The sequence below is a fragment of the Poecilia reticulata genome, chromosome 16 (assembly GCF_904066995.2).
Source record: "Poecilia reticulata chromosome 16, P_reticulata-male-v2, whole genome shotgun sequence".
NCBI lineage: Eukaryota > Metazoa > Chordata > Actinopteri > Cyprinodontiformes > Poeciliidae > Poecilia > Poecilia reticulata.
In genome coordinates this window covers 29,914,935-29,931,600 of record NC_088845.1, presented here as the reverse complement: position 1 = coordinate 29,931,600, position 16,666 = coordinate 29,914,935, and the positions used below count along the sequence as shown (strand labels likewise).

The 16,666-nt window shown below is 36.2% G+C and overlaps 1 protein-coding gene and 1 long non-coding RNA gene across 3 annotated transcripts; both read left to right on the top strand.

Moving 5' to 3' along the window:
• Positions 1 to 1,687: 1,687 nt before the first annotated feature.
• atp6v1c1a (ATPase H+ transporting V1 subunit C1a) lies at positions 1,688 to 11,018 on the top strand. 2 transcript variants are annotated; one of them, XM_081597389.1, is made up of 13 exons: positions 1,688 to 1,845; positions 2,282 to 2,442; positions 2,986 to 3,053; positions 3,935 to 4,020; positions 6,203 to 6,297; positions 6,486 to 6,577; positions 6,754 to 6,852; positions 6,925 to 6,993; positions 7,083 to 7,175; positions 7,290 to 7,383; positions 8,273 to 8,370; positions 8,450 to 8,576; positions 10,185 to 11,018. In XM_081597389.1, the coding sequence occupies exons 2-13, from the start codon at positions 2,311 to 2,313 to the stop codon at positions 10,281 to 10,283; spliced, it is 1,152 nt and encodes a 383-aa protein (XP_081453515.1). In that variant the 5' UTR covers positions 1,688 to 1,845; positions 2,282 to 2,310; the 3' UTR covers positions 10,284 to 11,018. The 2 variants fall into 2 exon arrangements, with proteins under 2 accessions (XP_081453515.1, XP_008430008.2); XM_008431786.3 differs by lacking the exons at positions 8,273 to 8,370; positions 8,450 to 8,576.
• A 3,186-nt stretch (positions 11,019 to 14,204) lies between these two features.
• On the top strand, positions 14,205 to 16,442 carry LOC103478200 (uncharacterized). The gene is made up of 2 exons (XR_535752.3): positions 14,205 to 16,137; positions 16,214 to 16,442. It is a non-coding gene; the product is annotated as an uncharacterized LOC103478200 (long non-coding RNA).
• Positions 16,443 to 16,666: the final 224 nt, after the last annotated feature.

Genomic DNA, 16,666 nt, shown 5'->3' with positions numbered 1-16,666 from the left:
TTAAAAACACTCTTTTGCCTTAATAGTAAAAATGTAGCAGTTTACTTCAGCTCACCAGTTTTCTGCTTGATCAACAGTATTATTGTTCATTTGTATACTGCTATTCAGTAAGAGAGATTAAAAAGAGGAGCTAGCAACAAAAAAATGACAAAAGGCAACAGATTTATTCTATTATGCTTAAATTCTTGAATACATCCAAGCGCCTATTCTCCATAGAAATGTCAGAAAAAAGCTTTCCACATTGCTGTTTGTGGCAGAAACAGTACTGGAAACAGCTTCATCCTCACTGAGCCTCAGCTGATCGCAGACCGGACTCCCAGCGGCACACTGCCCAGTGCTGGCATATGGTGTTCTGATAATGTCCCTGCAGACTGGCCTGCTGCCAGCCACGGGCAAACTCAAGCCTGGTGTTTGATGTTGAGGGTTGGCTCCAGACAGACCAAGCATTGTGTCCCAAACAATAAACCCCAGGCCCACTGAACTTTAAACATGTCCCTTTGGGGGCGTTTTCCTCGCTTTCTTTGCAGGAGACACCCATAATCAGGAAACCTGACCTGACTTTCCTAAATTTAGCAACGCTCAAACCTCAAGTGTCAATGACTTGGCACCAATCATCATTTGTCTCCTGCTCTAATAAAATGCTACAGCATAGAGGATGTCGACAGTAGCTGGACTCTGAGGTGGAGGTCTTAGTTTAAGACATTTGTCAAAACCATACATGGCAACAAAAGAAGTGACCTTTGACAGCATTCTTTTTTTCTGCAATATCTCTTGTATAACATTTACACCACTATTGCTAGGGACACATTACTAAAGAAACTGACTGGGGACCCAGACAATACTGGGGCCCTTGTTCATAATTATTGACTGCATGTTTAATAAACAAGAATGCATGTCCCAATGAATCTTGTTTGTCAGATTAAAAGGAGCTCTGAAAATAACCTTAAAACAGGTGTGATGCAAACTTTTCATTAAATCCACATTTCTTTTTTCTTTAATTGGTCTGATGTAATGTTAAAATTTTAAATGACATGTTTTATTGCCTGTAAGTGGAAAATTGTCACAATTAACAGAAATAAAGGCGTTTAAACATCTCAAGGTGAGTAATTAGTCTATATAATGTTTTACTTAATGGACTTTTCTGTAATATTGCAATTCATTAAATGGATTAGTATATCTTCATAGTTTTCTTTTTATTCTTCATTTTATTTCCTCTGAAGTTTATACTTTATGTCTGTGTGCTGTGAGTGCTTGAAAACTGAAGTCAAATTCCATGTTTGTGCACACAACCTTAGCCAATAAAGCTTATTCTGATATTTTATTGTTTTAGAGTCTTCTATGAAAGGTTTCTTTGCTTGATATGGTTAAAACTATAAAGTTATATCATATGGAAGAGTGTAAATGAGAGAATTAATACACAAAATTACCCAAAGGACATGCAGTTAAAGATGCTGCAAGGTAAGGAAAACAGACAATAGGAATATTTTACAACTAAAAGATGTCACAAAATATAGAAAAATACAACAAATATGGACAAGGCAAGATATATGAAAGGTTACACCCTATCTCTATCTATAGACTTATTTAATATATTCCTTCATCCAATACCACTGTGAAAAACAACTCATACTGCACTGTCATTCTACTACCAGTGGGTGTCGCTGCGGCCTCCTCGGTAAACCTGACAGAGGCCTTCCGGTTCCTCTATTGGATCAGCTGACTCTGATGCTGCTGTCAGGAGACCTCACGATCAGCGCTGAATGGCAACTATGAACATTGCCAAGCCATAGAATCACTACAGGCAGCTGTATTTCCACCAGTAACACCAACGCAGTTAGCATACGGGTGAGTGAAATAGTTAAAGAGCTCGAAAAAAAACACCTGTGTTGTTGTTGTTAGCATAGCTAGCCCAGTGGCTAGCGGCAGCTAATCCCTGCTGGATGTTGCTTGACCTTAACTATCGTTTTCTGCCGTTGTTTCAACATGTTATTTGGGTAATATTCAATACTGCTGTTTGGTTATTAGCCGGGAGCGAAGTCGAATAGAGAAGGCAATAAATTAAGGCCAGGACAATAATGGACATCCCTATTGAATGAGTTCCTCAAAGTATGACCATCCGTTGCTGCATTTTACATATAAAAACCATGTCAGTACATCGCCTTAGATGTATTGCAGTCAAGGAATAGCAATTTATTAGTATAGTGCGTTGTATTGCTAACTTAAATGTGTATATAATTGTGGAAATAGTTTAAAAATGTTCCTAAAAGGGCTTTCCTTCCAGTTTCCAGAATCTTCTCCAGAGCTGTAACCATGACCGAGTTTTGGCTCATCTCTGCTCCTGGAGAGAAGACCTGCCAACAGACATGGGACAAGCTGATGGCAGCCACCACACGCACTAACAACCTCTCTACCAATCACAAGTTCAGCATCCCAGACCTCAAGGTTAGAGCAGATTCCAGTGCTTCTCTGGTTGTCAGTTTTCATCCTTTCACTTTTTAAAGAATATATTCCCACCCGTTTATAAATCCCGTCTGAAATCCATGTAGTTTTCAAGACAACTCACTGTGTGGATCCGTTGTCAAGAGTAAGCAGACTGTCTGTTTGAAAAGCAGCCCCTGCACGCATCGCTGTTCTGCATGGTGAAAGCGTTTAGGCAAAGTTTTAATCCACAGAACAGCTCAGACCATGGGTTCAGCTCGTCTCCGTGCTGAACACGGAGTAAGTGCACACTGCTGACGTTATTTCTACGTGGGACTGTGGTGTCCTCCTGGAACCGTTAGCGATGCATGAGCAACCCTGGACAAAGAGGCGCCATCCTAAGCACACAGGGGCCCCCCCTGGGCGTCACTGCAGGCTGGTTTAGCGTTAGATGTCAGTGTTCAAACACGAACTTGTTGACCTTTCTGAGGGGGGGGCGAGAGTCTCCATCCCTAAATGGCAAAAATGTTTTAATGTTTTTTCTTTTCTACTTTATGCATAAAACAGGTGGGAACGCTTGATGTCTTGGTTGGACTTTCAGACGAACTCGCCAAATTAGATTCATTTGTTGAAAGGTATTCACATCGCTTCACACTTCATGTCTAGAAATGTTATTATTATTGTGGTGCTTCTTTAGCGTTTGATGATCGAAAGCACTAACCAATCATCCAGAGATCAGAATTGTTGAAATTTCTCTTGAGTGACTCCGATCTTTAAATTGTAGGTTAAGTCCTTAAAAACAGCCTGGATTTGATGGATGTATAGAGTTAATTTGGAAAGGAACCTGTACGTTGGCCTTAGCTAGTGAAAACCTGATTGTTGCATCTCTATCAAAGCACTAATGTTGAACACTGACCCTTCAGATGTAGCCGGTTGACCGCCCTCCTCCCTGACCTCGTAACCTTGAGGAATTTTGCCGGGAATTGCGAACAGTGAGCTCCTTAGGTCTAAACTTGGCCTTTTACAGTTGAGTGACACATCAGCAGATTTGTCTTTAGTCATGTTTTGGCCGTACGGCCTATCTGGTATAAGTTTAGTCTTTTGGAAAAGTTTCTCATCCAGAACTCTCACGCTGCTGTTACTGCCTGATCTATGCTTTGGTTCCACTGTGGGGATTTCCACATCTGTGAGGAAAAATCCCAACCTTACATCACAGCAGCAGTTGTTTGCCGTCCATCGGCCATAAATTTAGTTCCTCTTTGAAGTTTGCGTTTAGTAAATCTGAAAATAAATCTTATTTCTAAAACATTTCATATGTACAATAAGAGAATTGGATATTATTCTAAAATAGTAGTTTATGTAGCGTTTGGCCCTCTGATGGGATTTGCTTTGATGTGCCATGTTAGAACTAACCTTTTTTTAACATTTATGTGTGAAAGCTTCTGAGCTTTCGGTAGCTTTTTGCTTGCGGGTTATGAGATCACATCATAATTTGGTGTCTTCTGGGGTTTCGCAGTGTGGTGAAGAAGGTGGCTCAGTACATGGCCGATGTGCTGGAGGACAGCCGAGACAAAGTGCAGGAGAACCTGCTGGCCAACGGAGGTATAGTTCTAACTTTGTTGTTCAGTTAATAGGTTATACAGGTCCTTCTCAAAAAATTAGCATATTGTGATAAAGTTCATTATTTTCCATAATGTAATGATAAAAATTAAACTGTCATATATTTCAGTTTATTTACACACCAACTGAAATATTTCAGGTCTTTTATTGTTTTAATACTGATGATTTTGGCATACAGCTCATGAAAACCCAAAATCCCTGTCTCAAAAAATTAGCATATCATGAAAAGGTTCTCTGAACGAGCAGTTAACCTCATCATCTGAATCAACAAAGTAACTCTAAACACCTGCAAAAGATTCCTGAGGTTTTTAAAAACTCCCAGCCTGGTTCATTACTCAAAACCGCAATCATGGGTAAGACTGATGACCTGACTGCTGTCCAGAAGGCCATCATTGACACCCTCAAGCTAGAGGGTGAGACACAGAAATTTCTGAACGAATAGGCTGTTCCCAGAGTGCTGTATCAAGGCACCTCAGTGGGAAGCAAAAAGTGTGGCAGAAAACGCTGCACAAGGAGAAGAGGTGACCGGACCCTGAGGAAGATTGTGGAGAAGGACCGATTCCAGACCTTGGGGGAAGCAGTGGACTGAGTCCGGAGTAGAAACATCCAGATCCACCGTGCACAGGGGTGTGTAGGAAATGGGCTACAGGTGCCGCATTCCCCAGGTCAAAGGTCAAGCCACTTTTGAACCAGAAACAGCGGCAGAAGCGCCTGACCTGGGCTACAGAGAAGCAGCACTGGACTGTTGCTCAGCGGTCCAAAGTACTTTTTTTGGATGACATTCGGATGACATTTCTCTTATTGGTCGGAGGAAATATGCTAATTTTTTGAGACAGGGATTTTGGGTTTTCATGAGCTGTATGCCAAAATCATCAGTGTTAAAACAATAAAAGACCTGAAATATTCCAGTTGGTGTGCAATGAATCTAAAATATGACAGTTTAGTTTTTATCATTACATTATGGAAAATAATGAACTTTATCACAATATGCTAATTTTTTTGAGAAGGACCTGTACATAGGAAGAATTGTTTCGTTTAAATGAGGTTATTTGAGCTGTGATGTAATAAACTAAAGCTAATTCATAGCATTCATTTAGGTGTGAACAACCTCACATCTAAATGTATATCTTTTGGATTTTATTTCATAGACCAAAAAGCATGATTGTGAAGTGCATGTATGGTTTTTCAAATGTTTTTTTTTTTTCACCATTAAAACAAAGTGTGGTGTTCATTTGTTTTGAGACCCCTGAGTTAGAGCTTGGCAATACATTGATTTTATTCATTAATCAATTTTTTTTATTTTTTTAAGTTTAAATTTTTGGAAAATCTGGATTTCTTTTCTCACCACTGATCTCTTTGGGTTTTCATAGTTCAGAGTGATGTCAGGCTAAGGTATTTTTTATAACAACGGGAATGAAGTTGTTATAAGAATATAGTTGTAATAATACGAGAATAAATTCTCAATGAAGTCAGAATATTAGGAGAATGAAGTACTAAATTTATTAGAACTCCAACACAAAAAATAACAAATTAGTTATCCAAGCTTTTTGTCATTAAAATGACTTATTTGTCATAATTTTAAGGTTTTCTTCTGGTAAAATTGCATCTGTGTTCTGCTAATATTATGACTATACTCTCATGAAGAAACAAAACATTTTGTAGCCAGACTCCAATACTCTGTTGTACAACTCATAGAGGGGATGATTGAAATAAAAGCCATTTTTAAAATGTTTTCTGTTATTTGTAAAAAAAAATCTTTTGGGGGGGGAGCAAGAAAAAAGTCTATTAAAATCGATCTAGTATGAAAAAATCAGCAAATTTATTTTCATGCCATATTGCCCTGCCTCACTCTGAGTAGAACCACCTGTCACTGTAATTACAGCAGTTTCAACTGAGGTCACTTCTGAAGGCCCTGGATTTTATCTTGGGGAACCCAATACAATTACACACCACACTTCTAAGATTATATGTAAAATAATAATAAAAAACACCCAGAAAACATTTTTATCTTTTCTTATACTACAAAAATATGTTGTAGTTTGTGTTAGTTTATCACAGAAAATACAAATAAAACACATTCAGATTTGGGGTTTGACATATTTGACACAAAAAGTGAGTACTTTTTCCCGATCTCAGAAAAACATCAAATGTTTTAATGTTTTAGTTGACCTGGTCACCTACATCACACGGTTCCAGTGGGACATGGCGAAATATCCCATAAAGCAGTCCCTTAAAAACATCTCAGAAATCATCTCTAAGGTAGGTCTGTCCATACGATTTCAATAATCTCTGACGTTCTGTGAATTCTTTCCCAGAATCCTCGTAATAATTAGTTTGCTGGATTGTTTGGTGAGAGTTGTTTGATGTTGCCAGATTTTCCATCCATCAAGTGCTTTTAGATTCTTTGTAAGTCGTTAAATCTCTGTTTTGCTTCTGCTTTCCTTCAGCAAGTAACTCAAATCGACAATGACTTGAAGGCCAGAGCTTCAGCTTATAACAACCTGAAGGGAAACCTGCAGAACTTGGAAAGGAAGAATGCGTAAGTGTTAGATACATATATTCAAATTTAGTTAAACAAGCTTTTTTTTTTAAGGGAATCAAGAAGAAGCTTCAATGTGGTGCTTTATTGTTTTACTCTATTCGGATGTGAACTGGAATGTTTTTTTTCTTTTCTTTCTCGTTTTGTATTCCTGTATAATTGTCATTTGCCACTAGGGGGAGCTTGCTGACCAGAAGTCTGGCTGACATTGTCAAAAAGGAAGATTTTGTCCTGGATTCAGAGTACCTCATTACTATGCTGGTGGTTGTACCAAAGTAAGTCTAAAACTTCTTGTTGTGATTGATTCAAAGGTTTGGATCATTAATGCCTCTGCTCTGTTCTTTTAGGACTAATTATCCCGACTGGCAGAAAACATATGAAACACTGGCCGAGATGGTGGTGCCTCGATCGTCAAAGTAAGTGACAAAAATGTGATCAAACAACAGTACCGAGCATTTTTACACCACTCTGCAATATTAAAATCCTTATTCATGCTGTCGTAAAGCCTGCTGTTTGAAGACAGCGACAGTGGGCTGTTCAGCGTTACTTTGTTCAGGAAAGCCATAGATGACTTCAAGCACAAAGCCAGAGAGAACAAGTAAGACTTTATGATTTAGTCTGGTGCCGTTTCCTCTCCCCTGACATGTGGCTTTCCACAAGACGGCGTTTGTTTGATTAAATGAAGCTTTTTTATTATTATTTTTCCTGCTAGATTCACGGTGAGAGACTTCCAGTACAATGAAGAGGAGATGAAGGCTGACAAGGAGGAGATGACAAGGCTCTCCACAGATAAGAAGAAGCAGTTTGTAAGTGAAGTTGATTGTGAGACACTTGACTTTTCTACATATAGATCAACTGATTCCTGTTGGATTGTTTTGTTTTTTTCCCATCTAGGTTCATATATGAACAGGGCCTTTAGGTCATCCCGTACATTATCTGGTTGTAATATTACAGCCAAGTAAAATAAAATAATCAGTTGCTCTTACAAGCCATGGGATCTGAATTCATCTCCTGCCCGATGTGGGGAATCTCACACTGCTGGATATTTTCCATCATGTTCTGCATAGAAAACAGAAATGTTTGCTTTTACCTGTTATAACCTGAATCACGTTGAAAAGTGTATTCATCCAGTCCCTCCAGGATTTTGCCTTTTTTAAAAATTATTATTTATTTTTGCAGTCAAAATCACTCATTTCATGGTGCTACCTTAGAATTTTTCCTCATTAAAATCCCTTTCAAAATCTACAGATAAAAGATAAATGTGAGACAACAAGCAGATGGATTGGACACACAGTGTTATTCATTAAAGAGCTTTTTTAGCTTGATTTTTTTTTACACTTCATATTGACTAAACCTTGACATCAAGTAAGACTGAGGCAGTGTTGTAACAGAAGTAAGAAATACTGCCACTTGCAGGTGGGAGTCGGCAGTCACTTGAACCCTATGTTTCTGACTATTTTACAGAAAATTTACAATAAACTAGCACAACAGAATGCATGGATCTGTTGGCTTTGTGTAAATTTGTGATTGCTGAATCACAAAAAACTAGAAGGACTGATTGTCAGTGAAGTTGCATAAAACTCTGGTACAGAAACATAAACTGTGCCCCTTATAATAAAAAATAAATCCAAATTTAGATGGAAAGTAAACTTTTAAGCCAAACATAACCGATCCTCTTGTTTCCGGTCTCTGCAGGGTCCCCTCGTCCGATGGCTAAAAGTTAACTTCAGTGAAGCCTTCATCGCATGGATTCACATTAAAGCACTAAGGGTCTTTGTGGAATCTGTTCTGAGGTATTCATTTAACAGTTCAACTTCTGCTGTAAATAAACCCAGTGGTAGTGAACATGTCTGCCATGTTGTTCTCCCGTAGATATGGGCTGCCGGTGAACTTTCAAGCAATGCTTCTGCAGCCCAGCAAGAAGACCATGAAGAAGCTGCGGGAGGTTCTGAATGACCTGTACAAACATCTGGACAGCAGTGCAGCAGCTATCATTGATGTGAGTGCTGTAATAACACCCCCTTCTGCTGAGCTGATCTTATGGACATTAAGGAAACACTAGCCTTATTAATAAAGCACGCTAAGCAATACTTTAATGTCATTTATTAGTATATAATCCAGAGACAATCTCTTTAAAAACTGAAAAAAAACAACCTCTTTTCAGTCATTAAAGGTCATTTACAAAAGAAGACATCTAAACACTGACTTCAATCTAAGAACATGTGCTTTGTATGAACTATGTTCCAATCCTAAGAAAAAGAAAAAAAAAATACTATCCCTTTTTTCATTTTAAATGCATAAGTGACAAAAAATATTTTGGAAATTAAATAAATAAGTAAATAATTGATAATAATAATTGATAATAAAATAATAAAAATAATAATAAAACAAGGGAAAATGTTACAAAATCCATATTTTAGTATTATTTTTAAGTATAAAATTTAAAAGTCAGTGTTTTAACAAAAACAATTATGGTATTTATTTTTAATTTAATGGCAATAAGGTTGTAGATGCTGTGAAAGAATTCTTCTTCTGGCCTTTTAATTGTTGCAGGTTTTGAATCTGTTTTCACTGTAACTGTGAAACATGAGCTCCCTCTTGTGGTAACAGCAGGTCACTGCATGTTGGATACTCCAAGTAAAAGCAGTCATAATTTAAAAGCTAAACAATTATGAACTGACAAAAAAATTGAAGAAAAAAGACCAGACATTTTAATGTTAAAAAGTGGATAAAACTGCCAACTGAAGTCATCCCTATAAAGAAACACAATTAAATTAAAGCTGCAGCAATATTTATTTAAAAATAATATGGAAAACTATTTTCAGGATCTGCAATAAAACAGAAAACACAATAAAATGACTCCACAGAAATGTCAACATTTAACTACTTTAATTAGACATTCATTAACATTAGATTCCCACAATATGAGTAAAAATACCACATACTTGTTGTACCAAGAATATTAAAATATATATAAAAAATGATTTGTTTTTATTTAATACAGAAAAACAATTATTCTTAATCTTTCTGTGAAGCAATCATTAACATAATTCCATCAATACCATTTATTTAAGGTTTTCTTTTTATAGCTGCAACTATGTTTAAACAGCAGCCACAGTCATTTGTCTCATAAGCATAATAAATAGTAGCCTGTTTCACCCAGATAAACAGCAGTACATAGAAATAGGTGGGGGAGGGAGAGTTTTGCATTACACATTGTAACAGCATCTAATTTTCATCAGACATTTTTAAACCTCTGTTTATCCTATAAACCAACTGTGGTTTTAAAAGAAAGATTCAATATTTTAGAGGGACTTTAGTAAAAAATGTAACATTTCACTGCTTTAGATTTTTCTTCCTTGTTCAGCACTGTTTTATGGCTATTTAGATGTTTATTCTTTGTTCATAATCAATTAATTTTAGATATGCATATTGATATGCTGTGACAACACAGACTTTGAATATAATCTTCCTCTTCCACCATGTTGGTTATAAACAAACCATGACCATATTCTGTTTAATAGATAGCTTGATTACGATGTATTGAGATGATTCCTCTGCAGAAATTCAACGTTCCTCAAACACTAAGTCTTGTGCTTTGTTCCAGTCTGCCATGGACATCCCAGGCCTGAACCTGAGCCAGCAGGAGTACTATCCCTACGTCTACTACAAGATCGACTGCAACCTGTTAGATTTCAAAGTTTAAACAATCGTCCAGTTTACGTCTTCATGCTGTCCGTTTATTAAGTTATGTTCTTCCTCTCCTCTCACGCTGTCTCTCCCCCCCTGACCTCCAATCTTTGGTCAGCATCTGCCGCGACTGTGCTGCATGATCATTCCCTGTGGTAAAATTCATCAGAAAGCCTCTACCACTTTTAAAACCAAGGGACAAAAATACTTTTTATATATTGTCCTAGTTTAAAGTTTATTTTTTCCTGTTTTAACACAAGTGATTAGCTTTTTTTTTGTTGTTTTTGATGTGAAGTGAATACAGAAATCATACTGGAGTCATATATATATCTACTGTCATTCCACATGTGCTGATGTGTATTTATAGCTGCATCTGTGTCGGTGTTCAGAGATTTATGTTTACATATGGGTAGTTTCATCATTGCGCCCATGGCAACCACACACGGTACGCATTTCGGAGTCTGTGGGCGACCCCCTGCAGATGTCGTGAAACCAAGTTATTAACGGAGTGTGTGTTGTTGTTTCTTGTCGTGTGTATCTGCTGTCAAAAAGAGATCTATAACTGAGTATTGTGAAAGCAGCCGATTAAATAAATAAATGATTATATGTAATTGAAACCAAGAATTTATGTGTAAATAAAACAGCCGAGGCCTGGATGTGTGATTTACTGGTTAGTCACACAATAATGTGCATGTGATAAGAGTGAGTCACATAAGCAGCATCTGTTTAATAAAAAGTGATCCTCCATGAAGCTGTGTGACGACTGATCATGTGCAGAGCCATAGGCTGTTTCACTTTTTGAGAAGAAATTATTTGGAATTTAATTGAGAAACGCTTAAATTTCACTAGTAACGTCAGCTAAAAACAGCAGGGGGCGCCAAACAGACACTTGTGTACAAAGTTTTTACTTAAACGGATGCTGCGACTTTTCCATGAAATGTGAGCAGCCTAAAAAAAGTAATCCAGTAGCTTTAACGTGGAACATTTTTGTGAGTGCAAGCTGAAGAAATACTTGCACAAATCATTGTGTGAGACATTTTCTTTAAAGAGAAAAAAAAATCTAAAACTTTTGAAGTTAAATGTCAGAAAACTTTAAAACTCATAATTGTGAGAAAGAAAATGGCTAAATAAATTCATTTACAATGCCTCGCAAACGTATCCCCATTCAAACCAACACCCTCAATGTGTTTTACATTATACGACAGGCCAACAGCACATGATTATGAAGGGGAAAGAGGAGCATCACTTTCAAAACATTTTACAGATAAAAATTTGAGAGGGGAGGCCTACATTGTAATACAGTGCACTCCTGAATAAATTACAGCATCTACAGTCTTCATACGTCATTCAAATAATAAAATCTGCCTATAAGCAATTTAATATCAGTATAAATGCAGCTGTACTGTGAAGCTGTCAGGTTTGTTGAAGACAGATGGTTCTAAACGGTGGCTAACTGTTTTGTTTTGGATTATTTTATTTCATCTTATTGTTAGAGTTAGAGAGACATAGAATTATGATTTAAAGTAAGTTTTTGGAACATGTTCTATGAAAAATTACCTGGAAATCCATGGATACATTGATTAAACAAAAACATGTTAAATTGCTTAGTTTTTTATAACTAATACTGACTTGTTTAGATTTGAAATGATGTATGAACAAGTTTTTTGAAAAATTAACTGGAAAACAGTGGTCTCCATGGATACATTTATTAAAAACACACTAAACTGTTTAGTTAATGCTGACTAGTTGCTTTGATTTGAAATAAGTTTTGGAACCAGTTTTTTGAAACATTACCAGGAAAACAGTGGTCTCCATGGAAACATTGATTAAGCAAAAACATGTCAAATTGTTAGTTTATTATAACCAGAACTGACTAGTTGTTTTGATTTGAAATAAGTTTTGGAACCAGTTTTTTGTAAAAACTTACCTGGAAATAAGAGGTCTCCATGGATACATTGATTAAACAACAACACACTAAATTGTTTAGTTAATGTTGAATAGGTGTTTTGATTTTAAATACGTTTTGGAACCAGTTTTTTGAAACATTACCTGGAAAACAGTGGTCTCCATGGAAACATTGATTAAACAAAAACATATTAAATTGTTAGTTTATTATAACCAGTACTGACTAGTTTTTTTGATTTGAAAGTTTTAGAACCGGATTTTTTAAAAAATATTTGGAAAAAAGTGGTCTCCATGGATACATTGATTAAACAAAAACATGTTAAATTGTTAGTTTATTTTAACCAGTACTGACTAGTTGTTTTGATTTGAAATTAGTTTTGGAACCAGATTTTTAAAAAAATATTTGGACAAAAGTGGTCTCCATGGATACATTGATTAAACAACAACACACTAAATGGTTTAGTTAATGTTGACTAGTTGTTTTCATTTGAAATAATGTTTGGAACCAGTTTTTTGAAACATTACCTGGAAAACAGTGGTCTCCATGGAAACATTGATTAAACAAAAACATATTAAATTGTTAGTTTATTATAACCAGTACTGACTAGTTGTTTTGATTTGAAATTAGTTTTGGAACCGGATTTTTAAAAAAATATTTGGAAAACAGTGGTCTCCATGGATACATTGATTAAACAAAAACATGTTAAATTGTTAGTTTATTTTAACCAGTACTGACTAGTTGTTTTGATTTGAAATTAGTTTTGGAACCGGATTTTTAAAAAAATATTTGGACAAAAGTGGTCTCCATGGATACATTGATTTAACAAGAACACACTAAATTGTTTAGTTAATGTTGAATAGTTGTTTTGATTTGAAAAAAATATTTTCCAACCAGTTTTATGAAAACATACATGGAAAACAGTGGTCTCCATGGATACATTGATTAAACAAAAACATATTAAATTGTTAGTTTATTATAACCAGTACTGACTAGTTGTTTTGATTTGAAATTAGTTTTGGAACCGGATTTTTGAAAAATTATATGGAACAAAGTGGTCTCCATGGATACATTGATTTAACAACAACACACTAAATTGTTTAGTTAATGACTAGTTGTTTTGATTTGAAATAAGTTTTGGAACCAGTTTTTTGAAACATTACCTGGAAAACAGTGGTCTCCATGGAAACATTGATTAAACAACAACACACTAAATTGTTTAGTTAATGACTAGTTGTTTTGATTTGAAATAAGTTTTGGAACCAGTTTTTTGAAACATTACCTGGAAAACAGTGGTCTCCATGGAAACATTGATTAAGCAAAAACATGTTAAATTGTTAGTTTATTTTAACCAGTACTGACTAGTTGTTTTGATTTGAAATTAGTTTTGGAACCGGATTTTTGAAAAATTATATGGAACAAAGTGGTCTCCATGGATACATTGATTAAACAAAAACATATTAAATTGTTAGTTTATTATAACCAGTACTGACTAGTTGTTATGATTTGACATAAGTTTTTAAAAAAGTTTTTTGAAAAATTACCAAGACAAAAGTGGTCTCCATGGATACATTGATTTAAACAACAAAACACTAAATTGTTTAGTTAATGACTAGTTGTTTTGATTTGAAATAAGTTTTGGAACCAGTTTTTTGAAACATTACCTGGAAAACAGTGGTCTCCATGGAAACATTGATTAAACAACAACACACTAAATTGTTTAGTTAATGACTAGTTGTTTTGATTTGAAATAAGTTTTGGAACCAGTTTTTTGAAACATTACCTGGAAAACAGTGGTCTCCATGGAAACATTGATTAAGCAAAAACATGTTAAATTGTTAGTTTATTTTAACCAGTACTGACTAGTTGTTTTGATTTGAAATTAGTTTTGGAACCGGATTTTTGAAAAATTATATGGAACAAAGTGGTCTCCATGGATACATTGATTAAACAAAAACATATTAAATTGTTAGTTTATTATAACCAGTACTGACTAGTTGTTATGATTTGACATAAGTTTTTTAAAAAGTTTTTTGAAAAATTACCAAGACAAAAGTGGTCTCCATGGATACATTGATTTAAACAACAAAACACTAAATTGTTTAGTTAATGTTGAATAGTTGTTTTGATTTGAAACAATTTTTTCCAAACAGTTCTATGAAAACATACATGGAAAACAGTGATCTCCATGGAAACATTGATTAAACAAAAACATGTTAAATTGTTAGTTTATTTTAAACAGTACTGACTAGTTGCTTTGATTTGAAATAAGTTTTCTTTTTAAGTTTTTTGAAAAATTACCACGACAAAAGTGGTGTCCATGGATACATTGATTAAACAACAACACACTAAATTGTTTAGTTAATGTTGAATAGTGGTTTTGATTTGAAATAAGTATTGGAACCAGTTTTTTGAAACATTACGTGGAAAACAGTGGTCTCCATGGAAACATTGATTAAATAAAAACATGTTAAATTGTTAGTTTATTATAACCAGTACTGACTAGTTGTTTTGATCTGAAATGAGTTTTTTAAAAAGTTTTTTGAAAAATTACCACGACAAAAGTGGTCTCCATAGATACATGGATTAAACAACAACACACTAAAATTACTTCAGGGCGTCACCTATTGGTTTGTATGTGCTGTGGTCTGTGTAGAATATGGCTAGCATATTCCAGTGGGTGCAGTTGCTTCATCTGCGTTGTGTCCAGATGGAGCTTGTAGTGTATTGTTATATTGGTGTTCATCAGTGGTCCCCAAACTACGGCCCGCGGGCCAGATCCGGCCCGCCGCCACATTTGGTCCGGCCCCCTGAACAATGCCAGGGAGCATTCAGATTTTTTTTCATATATTGTATTTTCCTGTTTATATGTGGATTTTTCTTCAACCACCAGGGGGCTCTTTAGTAGTTAGTGTGTCCTGTAAACTGTGGGTGTTTTGTTTTTCATGGCGCATTGCTGCCATTTGTTGGACTTTTAGGGAATTGCTTGACTTTTATGTTATTTAATCAGTACGGTTGTTTGCTAGCGGTAGAGCAGATGAACACACGTGTTTGTTATGAACGCCGCATTCCAGGTTTCCCTCAATGAAATATAAATTAGTCAGTCCCAGTGACTGTTTCACTAACGGTTTATGCCCATGTGCTTTCTGGTGGGGGGCCGGAGTCAAACTGACTCCGGCCCCCCACCAGAGAAGGGAAAAGTTATGCGGCCCTCACAGGAAAAAGTTTGGGGACCACTGGTGTTCATAATTCAAAGAAAGAGGAAATGGGAAGTGGAAGAAAAGACAACGGGGGGGGAAAAAATTAGAGAATGTAGAGTAATAGTCGGGGGAAAAGAGAGAGAGAGGAAGGGGGAAGGAAGGTTAAGTTTAGGTGAGAAAAAGGTGAGGTTAGATTAAGTTTAAAGATTTGGTTAGGGGTTAGGAGGGGGAAACAAAAAAAAAAGAGTGGGGGAAGGGGAAAAGGGGGGTTTTTGGAGGGGGGAGGGAGGAGAGAAGGGGAAGGAAGGCTAGGGTTAGGCGAGAAAAAAGGTGAGGTTAGGTTAAGGTTAGAGATTTTGTAGGGGGTTAGGAGGGGGGGAAATGGGGGAGGAGAAGAGTCCTAGGGGGAATGCATGCAACTTCATGTCTTAAAATAAACTATAATAACTTCCAAAAAATTTTTTGGTAAAGGATTGAAATGAACAAGAGTTCATTAAAAAGAAAATAAACAATTGGAGTAAAACTTCTGTTAAAATATTGTTTTCTGTCCCTTTGAGAACAAACAATTATTGGGTAGTTTGTATGTAATGTACAGTTTAACATGAGGTGTGCCAGACTATAGTGCTATGTATACTTTATTTGTTTGTTCTGCCTGAGGTCAGTTGTTATTGGGTGACTACACTTTATCTGAATTCTGATTGACTGGGAGCTGGGACTAATGTGGAGGACGGAGGAAGAGAAGCGAGAGACGACGAGGAGACTCTATGGTGAGTGTTAGAACTTTGGTAATCCATTTTGGGGACAAAATCGTCTAAAAAGTGCAACAATTTAAATGTGTATTAGCACCACAGGAGAATTGAAGGACCAAGGGAGGAGCGTTCGGTGAGCTGGATCCTGGAAGTCTGCACAAGAACCTGTGGAGAGGAAGAGGCTAGCTACGCCTGCGGGGGGCCCGCTTCTTGGACTTGGATGCGTTTTTCTCCGCCTTTACCGAGAAAGGTGTGGAATAGCTGGCCGTTATCTGGAGAGACAGACACCAGGACTTTAAATAAACTAGCCACTGTGGATCGAGGACCAGTGGTGAGTGTCGTCTGTATCAGGCCTGAAACGGGGGTTGAATAAATATACTATCGGCTTTTATTTGTGTGATTTTATGGTGGGCCTACTAATTAAGAACGGTCATTTATTTTAAATGTATCTTGTTCAGACTAAAGAATTCTTGTGTGTTCAAGACTATTTAGAATAAATCAAATTGGAACTCTATAAATGTTTATGTGTTTTACTTTAATTCACATT